This window comes from Tachyglossus aculeatus, chromosome 23 (genome assembly GCF_015852505.1).
Source record: "Tachyglossus aculeatus isolate mTacAcu1 chromosome 23, mTacAcu1.pri, whole genome shotgun sequence".
In the NCBI taxonomy this organism is placed as follows: domain Eukaryota; kingdom Metazoa; phylum Chordata; class Mammalia; order Monotremata; family Tachyglossidae; genus Tachyglossus; species Tachyglossus aculeatus.
Window position 1 is genome coordinate 38,817,882 of NC_052088.1, and position 17,422 is coordinate 38,835,303.

General features: G+C 48.6%; 1 protein-coding gene across 1 annotated transcript in view; it reads left to right on the forward strand.

Annotated features, from left to right (window-relative positions):
- Positions 1-17,422, forward strand: part of ADAMTS6 (ADAM metallopeptidase with thrombospondin type 1 motif 6) — a 209,100-nt gene that overhangs the window by 20,628 nt on the left and 171,050 nt on the right. The window contains exons 4-6 of the mRNA XM_038765814.1: positions 2,877-3,091; positions 3,708-3,791; positions 4,306-4,451. Coding sequence (XP_038621742.1) covers positions 2,877-3,091; positions 3,708-3,791; positions 4,306-4,451 — 445 coding nt within the window. The remainder of the gene's footprint in view (positions 1-2,876; positions 3,092-3,707; positions 3,792-4,305; positions 4,452-17,422) is intronic.

Sequence of the window (17,422 nt, forward strand, 5' to 3'; positions counted from 1 at the left end):
TTAGAATCCACCAATGTGTGTAAAACAGGAAATGAACGGCGCGGCTGCCTAAAATGGCAGAGTCGCGAGGTCCGAATGGAGGACAGACCTGGCCAAGTTCTTTCCTGCAACCCCTGGTTCCTGGCCAGTTTTGGAAGAGCTCCGTCGGAGACGAACTGCCTAACTAGGAAGAGAGAGGGGAACGCTTCGTAGGAGTCAGTGTGGTTTTTCAAGCTAAGACCATCTTACATCCCTAGGATGGCCTGCAAAGGTTAGGATTCTTCAGAAGCACCGCCGAAAGAGGGACAGGGTTGAAGTTTACAAAACCGTGAAGCAGGGTGGACGGGTGAGGCGGGCGGACAGGTGCCGTTTACTGTATCCCGCAGTGCCAGGACAAGGGGGTGACCGCTGGAGCCGATAGGTGACGGATTCAGATCAAAGAGCAGCCGGCGGTTAGCGTTTGGCTACACCCGGAGCTGTGTGGACTGAAATTCTCAGCAAGGTATCAAGAGAGGTTTGAATTCGTGGGGGAGGAGATTGTGAATGGTCAGGGATGGAGAGGAGTGAATCCGGGGTGTGGGATGATGGCCCGTGGTATGTTATGGATGGGAGAGAGTCAGGGTGGAGAGAGGAGAGTTAGGGGTGGGCAGTTATCCGACGTGGGTCTCTAGGGTCAGGAGTCAGGAGTTTTGGATGGTCCTTCCCTGCCCAAAAGGATGGCCTAGAAGCAGCGTGGTGTCAGAAGGATCTGGGTTCTCATCCTGGGCCAAAACCTGTCTGCTGTGTGACCCTGGACAAGTCACTTAAATTCTCTGTGCATCAACTACCTCATCTGTAAAATGGGGATTAGGATTGTGAGGCCCACGTGGGACAGGACCGTGTCCAACCTGATTTGCTTGTATCCACCCCAGTGCTTAATACAGTGCCTGGCACATAGTAGGCACTTAATAAATACCACAATTATTTATTATTATTACCCCAGCGCTTAGTGTGGTCCTTGGCACATTGTATGCGCTTCACAAATACCATAAAAAAATCAAACGGCCCAGAAGGGTAACCACTACACAGTTCCTTTGAGCATCCTAGAGCCCTTGTTGGAGACTGAGTCTTGGGCTAGATGGACTAAGGCGTGGGCCTGCTGAGCGTGATCCATGGGGTCTAGCTGCTGCCTTCTTATCCGTTGCTGGGTGAACGAACCCCTACAGCTTCCCCAACCCCAAAAATAAGGGGAAACAGGAGCACAGTGTCCTCTCCCTGGGCTGTTGGGTTGTCCCCCTGACAACCGATGGGGTGCAGGTTCAACTCTCCCTCCACTCCCGGTCCAGGAGAACTACAGGGCTGCCGGTCGGCTCACTTGAGAACGATCCCTCGGCCGTCCCGCCGTCTCTGGGAAATTGGCTCCGGGTTTGAGTCTCGCTGGCTCCGGCCCAAATGCCCGACAGGCCCGAGGCGCTGCTGATAGGTGGCGGGAAAATCTTTGAGGTTGCGCCCAGCCAGGAAGAGCGGCAGATAGGGAAGGAGCGTGTCTCCAAAATGTCAAGAAGGGGCCAGGCCGAAGGCTCTGCGCTGGGACAGCCAGCCTGCCTCGGGACCCAGCCGTGTCCCCTGGTGCCCGGCAGCTGGGAGGTCGTGCCACGGTCAAGGTCCCAGGACCTGTGCCCAGGGACCCCCGGTAGTGCATACCTCTAAGCCCCTCCTTGTTCTCACTGTGCACAGCTCCAGTGCTTCTGGGACAAAACCTCCGGGACATCCACCCTCCTGGTTAGAGGTGGACCATCTCACGACCCCAGAGAGCAGCAACAGCCATTGGTAAAAGCCGGTGACCGAGACACACGGAGAATCCCAAGCCGCCGTAGTGGGTCTCGGGGCCGGGTCCCCATTAGCTGCCCCTAAGTGTGTGCCGGGAGGTTGGTGATCCCCTACGGTGCCTTAAAGTGTTCCCCAGGGGGTTCAGGAACACCCCAGCGGACAAGTTTCTGCCTTTTGACCAGACTGTGAGCCCACTGTTGAGTAGGGACCATCTCTATATGTTGCCAACTTGTACTTCCCAAGCGCTTAGTACAGTGTTCTGCACACAGTAAGCGCTCAATAAATATGATTGATTGATTTTGACTATTCTATTCTTGAAGGGGTAGGATTCCCCCAGCATTCATTCAACACTTAGTTCAGTGCCTGGCACAAAGTGAGCACTTATCGAATGCCATTAAAAAATTCATAGACTAGAGTGTACTCTCCTTCTAGACTGTAAGATTGTTGTGGGCAGGGAATGTATCCACCGCCTCTGTTCTGTCTTACCCTCCCAAGGGCTTAGTACAGTACTCCGCACACAGTAAGCGCTCGATAAATAGGACTGATTGATTCATAGAGTTTAAATGTTACAGTGCTTCCAGCTATTAGGGGAAAGGGTTTATCCACGCCATTAGAAGTGAGGAAACCCTTATCGGCACACGTGGGTTTGGTATTCTAAAGAGGGAGGAAAAAAAAAGGGTGATGTTTCAGTTATGCAGATCTGCTACCAGGTTATAGCAGTCACTGTACACTCTACTATTGTTCCCAATCTGGCAACTATGAGGACACAGTTGAGGGAAGAAGGGGTGATCATATGCCAGAAGGATATGAACCTCGATGAAAATGCTGTTTATAAAAGTGCTTGCCATCCCGCTGAGATTATTTTCAGGTATTCATTAGCAGTTGGCTATGGGTTCCTCCTTGAGTCAAGCGCCTCCTTTGAGAAAAGAGTAGAGACCCGTCTAACAAGTTTGCATCCAGTCTCCCAACCTGGGAAAACCTTTCAGTCGGCAGCTTCAAGAGACTCACACCAACACGGGCCAGCTGTATTTGAACAGGCGTAACTAGCGAACTCGTCTGAAGTGGCTAATTATTTTGATTCCTAGAAGACCTCCCAAGAAGCAGCAAACCTTTGTGGTTGAATGATACACCTGCTTCTGCAGCCTCGCTCCCAATCAATGGCTCATTAAGTAGTCGGCGGCGGCAGAAGAGATCAGTAAGCATTGAGCGGTTTGTGGAGACGTTGGTAGTGGCAGACAAAATGATGGTGGGGTACCATGGCCGCAAAGACATTGAACATTACATTTTGAGTGTAATGAATATTGTAAGTTTGACCCCTCTATGTATTAACGTATAACTAACGTATTTTTCAGTCCAGCCCGTTTCCGTCCAGCGCGGCGCCCTGCACTCAGTAGGCGCTCGATCCATACCGGTGATTGATTATCGATTGATCGATTGCAGCCCCCGTTGGGAATTTACAGGGAAGAGTGGTTGGGAGGACTCAAAGCAGAGCGCCAGCTTAAGATGAACGTTGCCCGTTCAGAAAGAGGGAGAGTGCGATTCCTCTCTGTCGCCGTTGCTCTGCGTTTCCCCGTAACACATCGGCACACCCTCGAATCGCTGCTTTGGGGAGTCCACTGTGTTGGTCTCCTCGTCCAGGTGACAGTGGCCAGTTTTAAAAATAAGCCACGTCCCAAGGCGGCTCATTGCCCCAAAGCCTTTCTCGGATCGCAACTGTGGGGGCAGTTGAAATGTGATGGGGTTGCAAGGGGGATTTCTCATCATGTGCTCTCGAGTGGTTAAATGATTTGCCCAAGGTTGTGTTCGATTGCGACTACCTCTTGACTGCCCGCTGACGTTTTTTTTTATTTGCAGGCAGCAGTCCATCGCTCCGTGTTTTACGTCTGACTTTGTGTCTTTTCTTATTTTCTGGAGGTCAGGTTGCCAAACTTTACCGGGATTCCAGCCTAGGAAACGTTGTGAATATTATAGTTGTTCGTTTAATTGTCCTCACAGAAGATCAGGTAAGCCTGAGCTTTCATTTCATTAAACCTCAAACCCCGAAAATTCAGGGCTTGGTATTGTGTATCAGTCGAGAGTCCCAGCTAATAGCTGCCTCGAAGAGCGTACGTCAGGCATCGGCCAATTCAGGCACGATGAAAATACCTTAGGGGACTCTCTGTCCCATTGTCATCGTGAAGCTCTATATTTATGTCCACTCCTTGAATGTTATCAGTGTAACTTGGAGCATTTGAGTGACAAGAGTTTCGTAATAATGGTTTTCTGTTTGGTTTTCCATGTTGATAATCGGAGTTTCTGTATTGACATAATCGTTAGAGCTGGAGCTGAAAGAATGCCTGTTCAGTAATACACCAGATGAACTCTAGGTCAGATTTTGCAGAGATAAAAATTGGCAAGAGGAGATTATTCCTAGAAACTACTGCTTCTAATTATAGTCCCGTTTTACTCTTCAAAAGGCTTAACAACTGACCTTAGTAATTTGTTTGGAACATTTCTGGTATGCATGTTGTATTGCAGCCAAACTTGGAGATAAATCACCATGCAGACAAGTCCCTCGATAGCTTCTGTAAGTGGCAGAAATCCATCCTCTCCCACCAAAGCGATGGAAACACCATTCCGGAAAATGGGATTGCCCACCACGATAATGCGGTTCTTATAACTAGGTATGGTATGTCGCAAATATTTTTCCTTTCATTTTTGTATGTGTGCGTCTGTGTGTTCTCTGGTGTCATTGCGTCTGCTTCCCCCTCCACCCCGAAGGGTCGTGTTCGGATGAGCCCGAATGGTGGGTAGCGGAAGCTGCGCCAAGGGGTGGCTCGTCATGGGGCTTTGAGAAAAGGATGCCAGGTGGCGAAAAGGTCCAACAGATCGCGTGGGGCCGAGGTGAAAAGTTGGAGGCCAGAATGGGGGCTCACCGAGTGGGGAGCCCCCCCCAACTGGCCCTTAGACGTCCAGGGCGTCTGAATCTGGAATGGAGTATAGTCTACCCTAACGGGAGTGCTGTGTTCCAGTGGGGAATGGAGGCCGAAGAGCGGACGGGAAACGTTTACTTTCCTTCGGGCCTTCATTCCCGAGTCTCTGAGTGGCCGAGAGCAGAGCTGTCGACTGGTGCTCTTTACTGCTCTCTCTCCCCGGCGCGTCGTTCATGGTTCTGAACAGGAGGAAGCAGTGAGTGACCTCTGGAGTGACCGTGTCAGCCCTCGTGAGCTCAGAGTTTTGTCCATGTGTGGGACTTGTGGCGGGCAGTTGAACGCTCTAGGCTAAGAGGATTTTTTTCACAAGGGGAATTAAAGCCTTTTTAGGTTCATTTTCCGGGCCCGGCTGGAGAGAGATACCATCTGTTATCTAGGGGCGTTGATCTGAGGTAGTTGCCGCGGCTTTCTCCCCAGCACAGGTCTTCCAGCAGGCCTCAGTCAAGGAGCCATTCATAGCTCCCTTGTTCCATTGTTGGTTCCCATGCTCGGGGTCAGGGTTAATTGTTTCCTCGGACCTTCCTGGTCTTCCGGAGATGCCGGTGGAAATTCCCGATCTTCTGCCCCGCCTGGCTCCAGGGTCCTTAGCGTTTTTTGAAATGTTTCTGTTCATAGATTGGTACCTAGAAATGCAGACAAGGGATTCCCAACCCTTCATTCTTAGCCTCTCTTGTAATTGATTCGCTTTGCATCCCGGGCCGAAAAGTGCTTCTCCCCTCTTCCCACTCCCAACCAGTGATATAAGTAGCATCTCGTTCATGTAGGATTTTTGTGCCTGAACTAAGCCTGGGACCCCTAAACTGAGCCGCCGTGGGGTCACCGACTGGCCCTAGTTTGCAGTCCAGTAATCCAGAAATGCTCGTTTACAAGTCTCTTACAAGGCCTTAACCAGCTTTGTCGTCGCTCTGGTGGAAATAGGGCAGTTGGGGAAAAAAAAGTTGGAGTAGGCTATTTCAGGATCATTCCAGGTGGGGAGGGAAATTCTTCCATTTCAGATTCCTTCAGTGTCTCCCCCAAAATTGGGGTAGGCTATTTCAGGATCATTCGAGGTGGGGAGGGAAATTCTTCCATTTCAGATTCTTTCAGTGTCCCTTGAATCTGCCTATTTTTGATTTCCACTTTTGCTGTCAAGCTGCCCGTGAGGCTGTGGGTGCAGGAGGCCTGAGGAGGCCTGAGGAAGCAGGGGACTTGCCTGTCAGCCTTCTACAACTGTTGGAACTCGTTACCACGAGCTGGCCCCCCTCACCCCCCTGCCGGCTCTGTTTCTCAGTAGAGAAGCAGCGTGACTCAGTGGAAAGAGCAGGAGCTTTGGAGTCAGAGGTCATGGGTTCAAATGCCGGCTCCGCCAACTGTCAGCTGGGTGACTTTGGGCAAGTCACTTCACTTCTCTGGGCCTCAGTTACCTCATCTGTAAAATGGGGATTAAGTCTGTGAGCCCCCGTGGGACAACTTGATCACCTTGTAACCTCCCCAATCAATCAATCAGTCAATTGTATTTATTGAGCGCTTACTGTGTGCAGAGCACTGTACTAAGCGCTTGGGAAGTACAAGTCGGCAACACATAGAGACAGTCCCTAACGCTTAGAACAGTGCTTTGCACATAGTAAGCACTTAATAAATGCCATTATTATTATTATTAGAGCCCAGGTAGCTGGATGAGCCCTTTCTCATTTGCCGTGGAAATTCCTCACGGCAAATGAGAAAGGCCTCATTTGCCATGGGGATTCCACAGGAGGCAGCTCGTGGGCATTTTCTCTGATCGTCCTGTCTCCCCGAAGGGAGGGAAAAGGGTCTAGGAACCCAGCCGTTGTCCGACATGAAGGGCGGGTGGCAAAATCTTGTTTTGTCAGGGTGTCCAAACCATCTCTCCCCAACTGGTGCTCACCATTGCCAGGGTCCTGTCCCCCTTCTCTGCACCCCTGCGCCGATTCCCCTACGGGACCTGCCCGCCTTTCCCGAGGAGAGCGTTCTTGAGGAAAATGCCAATGGAGTGCCTTTCCCCACAGGTGACCGAATTGGCTTCAGTGCTTTAAGCAGAAAAAACATTTAAAGCTTTGGCCCCTGAAAAGGATAATGTTTCCCGTCCCCGAGAATTCAAGTGGGAAGCGTCAGGGTGCCGTTTCCCATTAGTAATAACTTATGTCGTCACTCTGTTTCATTGTTTTCTTTGAAAGGCAAAGTTTGGGTGGGCTACAGAGCCGTCCGACCCCACCCTGGCTAGACAGAGTCATTGTGAGCCAACACCCAACAGCAGTCATAAAGGCTTTGGGGGTGACTTTTCCCAGGGCAGCATCAATCAGTTTAGAACAGTGCTTCGCACATTCATTCATTCAATCGTATTTATTGAGCGCTTACTGTGTGCAGAGCACTGTACTAAGCGCTTGGGAAGTACAAGTTGGCAACATATAGAGACGGTCCCTACCCAGCAGCGGGCTCACAGTCTAGAAGGGGGAGACAGACAACAAAACAAAACATATTAACAAAATAAAATAAATAGAATAAATATGTACAAATAAAATAAACAGCAATAAATATGTACAAACATATATACATATATACAGGTGCTGTGGGGAGGGGAAGGTGGCAAGGCGGGGGGGATGGGGAGGGGGAGAGGAAGGAGGGGGCTCAGTCTGGGAAGGCCTCCATATAGTAAGCGCTTAACAAATACCATCATTATTGTTATCAGTTGCATTAATTGCGCTCTTACTGTGTGCAGAGCACCTTACTAGGTGCCTTTTTTATGGTATTTTAGCACTTACTGTGTACCGCGTCCTGTACTAAGTGCTGGGGCAGAGACAGTCTCATCAGGTTGGACACAGTCCATGGCCCAAGTGGGGCTCACAGTCTTAATCCCTACTTTACAGATGCGATAACAGAGGCACAGAGAAGTTAAGTGACTTGCCTAAGGTCACGCAACAGACAAGCCCAACCCACACATTTCGCTCCTCTAATGCTAACCTTCTCCCTGGGCCTCAATCTTGTCTGTCTCGCCGCCAGCCACTCGCCCACATCCTGTCTCTGGCCTGGAATGCCTTCCTTCCTCAAATCCGACGGACAATTACTCTGGCCCCCTTCAAAGCCTTTTTGAGGGTACATCTCCTCCCAGAGGCCTTCCCTGTCTAAGCCCCCCTTTCCTCCTCTCCCACTCGCTTCTGCGGCACCCTTACTTCATTCATTCATTCATTCAATCATATTTATTGAGCGCTTACTGTGTGCAGAGCACTGTACTAAGCGCTTGGGAGTACAAGTTGGCAACATATAGAGACGGTCCCTACCCAACAGTGGGTTCATCCCTCCTTCCCAGCCCACGGCACTTATGTACCTATTTATTTATTTCTATTAATATCTGTCTCACCCCCCAGCTAGACTGTAAACTCATTGTGGGCAGGGAATATGTCTGTTTGTTGTTGTGTCGTACTCGCCCCAGGCACTTAGTACAGTGCTCTGCACACAGTAAGTGCTCAATAAATATGATTGAATGAATGAATGAATGAAGCGGAGGAGCCGGGATTAGAACCCAGGTCCTCCGACTACTAGGCCCATGGTCTTTCCAGTGGGCCACGCTTGGGAGAAGATAGTGGGGGTAGTATTCACTCATTCATTCAATTGTATTTATTAACCGCTTACTTTGTGCAGAGCATTGTACAAAGTGCTTGGGAAAGTACAGTACAACACGAGCCCTGCCCACAAGGAGCTTCCCATCTACTGGGGGAGCCAGACAGTAAAGTAAATTGTGGGCAAGAGGAAGGTGGGGAGGTGGATAGGTATGTGAGTTAGCGCTTAGTAGGGTGTGTAAGTAGATAAGCCCAAGATTATGGAAATAAATCCTAAAGCCGTCTCTTGAAACATTTCCAGCCAGGTATGAAGTTTCGTGTCCTGTCAAGAAGCTGAAAATTAAAGCAGTTCAGAACCTTAAAGGAGGATACCCTAATGCTTTGAAATGCTTTATGTACGCGGTGCAAATAAAGACCACCTATGGAAATGATGGTGATATTCTTGGATTCACCTGTGCTTTTTTCCCCGAGTAGCAGAAAGTGCTCTTAACTTTCTAAGCACAACGAGAGGGCGGTGGGTTGTCGGACTCTTCTGCGTCCATCCTTCGGAACCAGTCAGCATCTTTCCCGGACAGAGTGATGAGACTGTAAGCTCATTGTGGTCAGGGAATGTGTCTGTTTATTGCTGCATTGTCCTCTCCCAAATGCTTAGAACAGTGCTCTGCACACAGCGAGCGCTCAATAAATACAATTGAATGACTGAGGTAGAATGACCAGGCCTCTGCTGGCCCTCTTGCTGGTCCTCCCCTCCTCCTTCAACAGGGCTGGTGAACTAGAATGGGCGTCAGTCGTCGATTAGGCACAGTCTTGAAGGTACTAATGGAAGGTATTAAGCGCTTACTACAGTGCTCTGCACACAGTAAGCGCTCAGTAAATACGATTGAATGAAATGCCCAGTTGGGCAAAGGAGCGTCACTTTGTAGTGCTTGGGTACGGTAACCATAGCTCCCTAAGGGCCAGGAGAGAATGTCTAAGATAGTGTGCCCGGGGAATTGAGTGTAGAATCAAGGGCCATTGGCATCTTCGAGAAACCTAACTGCTGTAGGTAGCCATTTGAAACTTGGCACCTCTTTTCAAAATTTTCAGTCCCAACAGTGGAAACTCTGGAATTATGAAAGGTGGGCGGTCGATTGCTGCCGGAAGGGTAGGCTTAACTGCGCTCTTTGGGGAGGCCGTTGTGTTGGCCCTTCTCAAAATTGCAACAGGCTCAATTCCCCACCCCTCCGTGTTCTGGCGGTTGTGTACGAGTTGTTGCTCTGTGGGACTATAAGGAAGACAAGGGGGGTGGGAACACACGCAAGTCATCGCCGTGGCAGGGCTCACAACACTTTGGCCCCCTCATCAGCCCGGGCGTCCACACGCCCCCAGCCTCGAAACTGGGGAGAATGCCTCTCTGTTTCCACTCGAGAGAAGGAATTTAGCCGGTGGTGAAGACAGGAAATGTTCCCCACAAGTTTAAAGCCAGCCCCATTTTCAAATTTGTTTTGTGGTGAAATGTTCAAGCAAGCCATTTATAGCCTGAAGTTCAGAAAGGATTTAGTGGGCTCTGAGTGGGTTTGCGTCAGTGAGTTTTACGTTTAGCAGCCAGCGTGAAATGACTAATAGGTGGTGTTACGTGGCTTCCTTGGACTGTGAACTTTCGGAGTCATTTTTTTTTTCTTTCTCCACGAGCAAGAGATTAGATTAGCAAATATACACAATTGAAATTTTTAAGAATATTAGAGGGAAAATTTATGAAAGCTCAGGTTACTTAATTCTCCCGAGAACTCTTGGAATCATTAACTGGGCTAATCTGCTGTAATAATGTATTTTCCCTTTTCTAAAGGGCCATGGTTTGAGGAGTAAAGTTTATTTATTTATTTTTTAAAAGCACCACCCAGAAAGCCTTTTCAAATAAAGATGCCAGGAATCGGCTGGGCATTTAATTAATTGAGTAATTCGAAGTCTTTAATTAAAATGGAAAGTTCTGATCCCCATAGGATGCCAGGACGGTTAGCTTTGATGGTATTAGATTAAGAATTGGCCGACCTTTGGGGCGGGTGGGCGGGCTCGCAAGCTCGGTTTTCAGGGAACGTCTAAAAGCTGCCGAAGAAATCGACTCCGCGGAGAAAGCCGTTCCTCAGCATGGAGCCAGTCAGAAGAGTTTTTCAGGGAGTCGGGGGTAGGGGTCGTTCATTCCACCCCATTCAAGCTCATCAACCGGGAAAATGATTTGTCCTTATGAGCAGTGATTCACCATCTCGTTAGCGTCCAGCTAAAATTCCACCTACCGCCGAAGGATATGTGGCACCTGTGGGATTGTAGGCAGATTGTCTTTGGTCTCAAAGTGAAAAGAAAATTCCTGGCTGTTTTCTTTTTGTCTGCGTGGGCCCAGAGGGACGGGATCGCTCTTCCGTCCCCCAGTCCATGAGGGCTGGGCAGTTCCATTCATTCTGTCGTATTTATTGAGAGCTTACTGTGTGCAGAGCACCGTACTAGGCGCCTGGGAAGTACAAGTTGGCAACATATAGAGACGGTCCCTACCCAACAACAGGTTCCAGCCTGGTTTAGGCACCTGTGGTCCACTCCATAGTTCACTCTGCTGCCTGGATTACTTTTCAACAAAAATGTTCAGTCCATGTTTTCCCCACTCCTCAAGAGCCTCCAATGGTTGCCCATCCACTTCTGCATCAAACAGAAACTCCTCTCCAGTGGCTTTAAAGCACTCAATCACCTTGCCTCCTTCTTACCTCACCTCGCTTCTCTCCTACTACATCCAGCCTTCACGCTTTGCTCCTCTAACGCCAAGCTACTCACTGTACCTCAGTCACGTCTATTCTCGCCGCTGATATCTCTCACATATCCTGCCTCTGGCCTAGAATGTCTCCCTTTTCATAGCCGACAGACAATGACTCTCTCTCCCATTTCAAAGCCTTATTAAAGCACATCTCCTCCAAGAGGCCTTCTCTGACTAAGCCCTCATTTCCTCTTTTCCCACTCCCTCCTGTGTTGCCCTGTCTTGCTTCCTTTATTCATCTCCCACGCCGGCCTCCAGCCTCACAGGACTTATGTGTCATTCATTTATTTATATTAATGTAGACTGTAAGCTTGTTGTGGGCAGGGAATGTGGCGTAGTAGACTGTGAGCCCGTTATTGGGTAGGGACCGTCTCTATATGTTGCCAACTTGTACTTCCCAAACACTTCGTACAGTGCTCTGCACACAGTAAGCGCTCAGTAAATACGATTGAATGAATGAATGAATGAACACGGGCCTGGAAATTTGAAAGGCCATGGGTTCTAATCCAGACTCCGACGCTTGTCTGCTGCGTGATCTTGGGCAGGTCCTTCACTTCTCTGTACCTCAATTACCTCATCTGTAAAATGGGGATTGAGATTGTGAGCCCCATGTAGGACAGGGACTGTGTCCAACCCAGTGTGCTTGTATCCAGCCCAGGGCTTGTACCTAGTAAGCGCTTAGCAGATACTATAATTATTATTATATTGTCGTGTTCATTCATTCATTCAATCGGATTTATCAAGCACTTACTGTGTGCAGAGCACTGTACTAAGCGCTTGGTAAGTACAAGTCGGCAACATATAGAGATGGTTCCTACCCAACAACGGGCTCCCAAGCGCTTAATACAGTGCCCTGCACACAAGTGCTCAAAAAATATGATTGATTGATCACGCCCCTCGACACCTAGATGCATTTTTGGGACACTGGCTTAGGAGGAATTGGTAGCACCTGTTAGAAATGCTTGTTTTGGGTGCCTTTTTACTATACCCGTGTCACCTACAAAGAGCTGTAGTTCAGTAACGTTCATCCCCCATTGTCCCACCGAGGCCAGAAAATGCCACGGTCAAGTGGTAAGCCCAATTTAACCGATGGCTGGGCTCCCTCCGAAGTAACCTCGGAATCGGTTCTCCGCGTCTTTGTCCAAAAGCCCGCGTCAGTTCCCCCAAGCCAACCTGGGCTTCGAGTCTTAACTCGACATCTCCTGGCTTTTGGAGAGTGAAATCTGACCCGTGCCATTTTTCCAACGTAGATGGTTTTTTTTTGTAGTTGAAAGGAATCAAGTAGACTCTGTGGGAATTAAACGAACTCACACGGACCAATAAAGAAGTTAGAATGAGATTCTGAAAGGCTGCTTACTGCATCGCAAATGTCAACCAGCAGGCGATTTGCAGCTAATTAACAGGAGTATTATGTAAGTGGAATGTTTTCTGGTGACTACCAAAAGCCTGTGATTTGTCGTTTGTATTGGAGTTTGCTGAGTCCTCATTTTCAGAGGAGTTGGTGAGCAGGTGTGTTTTCATATTGAGGATTGAAGGACGAGACTTTCTGAGTGTTGTATAGTAGGAGTAGTAGTAGTGATTGGATTTACTGAACAAGAACAGTGCTGGGAGCATAGTAAGTTGCTTAATAAGAACCGTCATTATTGTTATTATTATTATTACTGAGCCACCAATGGATGTAATACATTGTACTGAGCATTTGCTGTCATGAGAAGTGGCCAAACCATTTCAAAGGCCAAAATGTGAAGGGAGAATTTTTAGCAGCCCTAGAAAGGGAATTGGCTATACAGTCTGATTGCTTTATTTAGCATTATTGAGTTGCACTGAATGACTCAACAGGTACTGGAAAAGAGACCCCCCCCCCCCCATTCCAAGCAATTCCCCCCTCTCTTAAAGTAGAGTTGAATCCATGATTTCCAAGAGCACCGAGAAACGGTTGCAAAACCATACGAGAAAATGGTTCTTTGGGTCCATTGAACCCTGATTCATGTTAGAAAAGTGAAGAGAAACGAATGAAAAATCCTTCTGTGCTCCGGGTTTCCATTTTTATCAGCCGGCCACTTGCATTTCCCACTGTGGGTCTCAGGGGTCAGAGAAATGGCTCCGATGAGAATTTTTCCAGGAAACGTGTCTTGTGGTGCTAGTTGGAGATGTAGTCTGCTAGAACGTTCAGTAACTCTTCTGCCAGAGGCTCAAGGAAGTATTTCTTAGGGGAGATGGCTGCTTTTCCCCTTCTGGGTTTGTCTATGATGAGTTTACAGACCCAAATATATCAGAACAGAGTTATCACTCCAAGATTTTACATTTTAGCCCCTTAAATAACGCAGAAATCTTGGCAAATGTTTTCTTGGTCTATTTCAGTCGAGTTCAGCTGCCCCCAGAGGGGTCAGTCTCAGTGGCACAGATAGTAGGAAATGTTTAAAGGAAAGTTTTATCTTACACTGTTTTCCTCATTAGCCGTGATTGAGGCGGATGATGCCTAAGGTATGGTTTTCTCTGACATGACCGTCGAAGGGTCTGCGGATGGGTGAGGCAGCTTGCCGGACGGACAGAGCAACCTTAAGAAGGGTTTGCTTGACCGGGCGGAGGCTGAGGATGATGGGTGGATGGTCCTTGCGTCTGACACCCAAATCTACATCTTTGTCCCTGCGCTCTCTCTCCCTCCCTTCAGACTCCCGCCTTCAGGACATCTCCATCTGGATATCCGCCCACCATGTAAAACTCAATATGTCCAAGACTGAACTCCTTATCTTCCCTCCCAAATCCTGCCCTCTCCCTGACTGTCCCGTCACTGTAGACGGCGCTACCATCCTTCCCGTCTCACAAGCCCGCAACCTTGGTGTCATCCTCGACTCCGCTCTCTCGTTCACCCCTCACATCCGATCCGTCACCAGAACCTGCCGGTCTCACCTCCAGTCTCACCAAGATCCGCCTTTTCCTCTCCATCCAAACCGCCACCAGGCTGGTTCAATCTCTCATCCTATCCCAACTGGATTACTGCATTGGCCTCCTCTCTGATCTCCCATCCTCCTGTCTCTCCCCACTTCAGTCTATACTTGACGCTGCTGCCTAGATCATCTTTGTGCAGAAACGCTCTGGGCATGTTACTCCCCTCCTCAAAAATCTGCAGTGGCTGCCAGTCAACCTACACATCAGGCAAAAACTCCTCACTCTCGGCTTCAAGGCTGTCCATCACCTCGCCCCCTCCTACCTCACCTCCCGTCTTTCCTTCTCCGGCCCAGCCCGCACCCTCCGCTCCTCTACCACTGCTCACCTCCTCACCGGGCCTCGTTCTCGCCTGTCCCGCCGTCAACCCCCGGCCTGCGTCCTCCCCCTGGCCCGGAATGCCCTCCCTCCGCACATCCGCCAAGCTCGCTCTCTTCCTCCCTTCAAAGCCCTACTGAGAGCTCATCTCCTCCTAGGAGGCCTTCCCAGACTGAGCCCCCTCCTTCCTCTCCCCCTCCCCATCCCCCCACCCTACCTCCTCCCCCTCCCCACAGCACCTGTATATATATTTGTACAGATTTATTACTCTATTTATTTTAATTGTACATATTTACTATTCTGTTTATTTTGTTAATAATGTGCATCTAGCTTTATTTTGATTTATTCTGATGACTCGACACCTGTCCACATGTCTTGTTTTGTTGTCTGTCTCCCCCTTCTAGACTATGAGCCCGTTGTTGGTTAGGGACCGTCTCTATATGTTGCCAACTTGTACTTTCCAAGCGCTTAGTACAGTGCTCTGCACACAGTAAGCGCTCAGTAAATATGATTGAATGAATGAATGAATGACTGAATGGTGGGATGTACCCCTCCAGACTTCTCATTGAGACAGTGGGACCAGGAGGGACCAGGAAAGTAACGGGATGTGGGTGGGCGAGGCTCCAGGCTTCGGCAAGTTCATCGGTCAGTAAGAGTGGGAGTCAGAAGGACCTGGGTTCTAATTCTGACTCCGCCACTTGTCTGCTGTGTGACTTTGAGCAGGGCATTTCACTTACTTCTCTGTGCCTCAGATACCTCATCTGCAAAAATGGTGATAAAGACTGACAGCCCATGTGTCCAACCGAATTTAGCTTGTATCTACCCCAGCACTGAGTACAGTGTCTGGCCCATAGTAAACGCTTACCAAATACCACTACCAAAAGAAGCAGCGTGGCTCAGTGGAAAGAGCACGGGCTTGGGAGTCAGAGGTCATGGGTTCAAATCCCGGCTCCACCAATTGTCAGCTGTGTGACCTTGGGCAAGTCACTGAACTTCTCTGGACCTCAGTTACCTCATCTGTAAAATGAGGATTAAGACTGTGAGCCCCCCGTGGGACAACCTGATCACCTTGTAACCTCTCCAGCGCTTAGAACACTGCTTTGCACATAGTAAGCACTTAATGCATGCCATTATTATTATTATTATTATTATTATTATTATTATTATTATTATTATTATTACAAAAAAAAAGCACCAAAACAAAAAAAGCCGCCAAAGCCTCTGCTCCACTGTGGAGTTTTCCATGCTTGACTCAATTCTAGGGTATAAACTCAGACTGGGACCGTCTCTATATGTTGCCAACTTGTACTTCCCAAGCGCTTAGTACAGTGCTCTGCACACAGTAAGCGCTCAATAAATATGATTGGTTGATTAAAAACAATTTTGACCTCTCTAACATTGTATTGTTCCAGCTCCAACCCCTGTCAGGTGAGGTGATTCTTCGAGGGTTATGTATTTCTTTGGAACACTGCTTGCATCTTGTTGTCAGAGAAGCAGCGTGGCTTAGTGGCTTAGGAGTCAGAGGTCATGGGTTCTAATGCCGGCTCCACTACTTGTCTGCAGTGTGACCTTGGGCAAGTCACTTAACTTCTGTTCCCTCATCTGTAAAATGGGGATTGAGACTGTGAGCCCCAAGTGGGACAACCTGATTACCTTGTATCTCCCCCAGCGCTTAGAACAGTGCTTGGCACAGAGAAGCAGCGTGGCTCAATGGAAAGAGCACGGGCTTGGGAGTCAGAAGTCATGGGTTCAAATCCCGGCTCCACCACTTGTCAGCCGTGGGACTTTGGGCAAGTCACTTCTCTGGGCCTCAGTTCCCTCATCTGTAAAATGGGGCTCAATACTGTGAGCCCCAGGTGGGGCAATCTGATCACCTTGTATCCTCCCCAGTGCTTAGTACAGTGCTTTGCACATAGTAACCACTTAACAAATGCCATTATTATTATTAATCAATCAATCATATTCATTGAGCGCTTACTGTGTGCAGAGCACTGTAGTAAGCACTTGGGAAGTACAAGTTGGCAACATATAGAGACAGTCCCTACCCAACAGTGGGCTCACAGTCTAAAAGGGGGAGACAGAGAACAAAACCAAACATACTAACAAAATAAAATAAATAGAATAGATATGTACAAGCAAAATAAATAAATAAATAAGCGCTGCACAAATATTATTATTATTATTGTTATTATTATTGTTGTCCAAAGATGTAGCCGAGGGCCAGTTAAGCTCAATGTCCCTCTCCCTGCGGGCAATTTCTTCAGGTCAGAAGTTGCTTGGAAGGGATGTTGTGGGGAGGAAGGGCTTCCATCAATGTGCGTTTTAGACCAGGAATTTATCTCAAGTGACAGCTAGTTGTGGAATGATTGTGCAGAGGCATTACCACCTAGTAGAAAGGGCACAAGTCTAGTAGTTGTAATAATTCCTAATTAATTATGATATTTGCTTAGCATTTATTAAGTGCCAAGCACTGTTCTGTGCACTAGGGTAAATACAAGGTAATCGCAGTCTTAATCTCCATTTTACAGGGGAGGTAACTGAGGCACAGAGAAGTGAAGTACCTTGCCCAAGGTCACACAGCGTCATGGAGCTGGGATTAGAACCCATCTCCTCCGACTCCTAAGCGCGTGTTCTTTCCACTGAGCCACGCTGCTTTGTAGTCAGGAATCTCTGGCTCTGGACCCAGATCTGCCCCGTGGCCTGCTGTATGACCATGGAGAAGCAGCGTGGCTCGGTGGAAAGAGCCCGGCTTTTGGAGTCAGAGGTCGTGGGTTCAAATCCCGGCTTCACCACTTGTCAGCTGTGTGACTTTGGGCAAGTCACTTCACTTCTCTGGGCCTCAGTTACCTCATCTGTAAAATGGGCATCAAGACTGTGAGCCCCCTGTGGGACAACCTTGTAATCTCCCCAGCGCTTAGAACAGTGCTTTGCACATAGTAAGCGCCTAATAAATGCCATTATTATTATTATTATTATTCTCTGGGCCTCAGTTACCTCATCTGTAAAATGGGGATTAAGACTGAGCCCCCCGCCATGGGACAACCTGATCACCTTGTAACCTCCCCAGC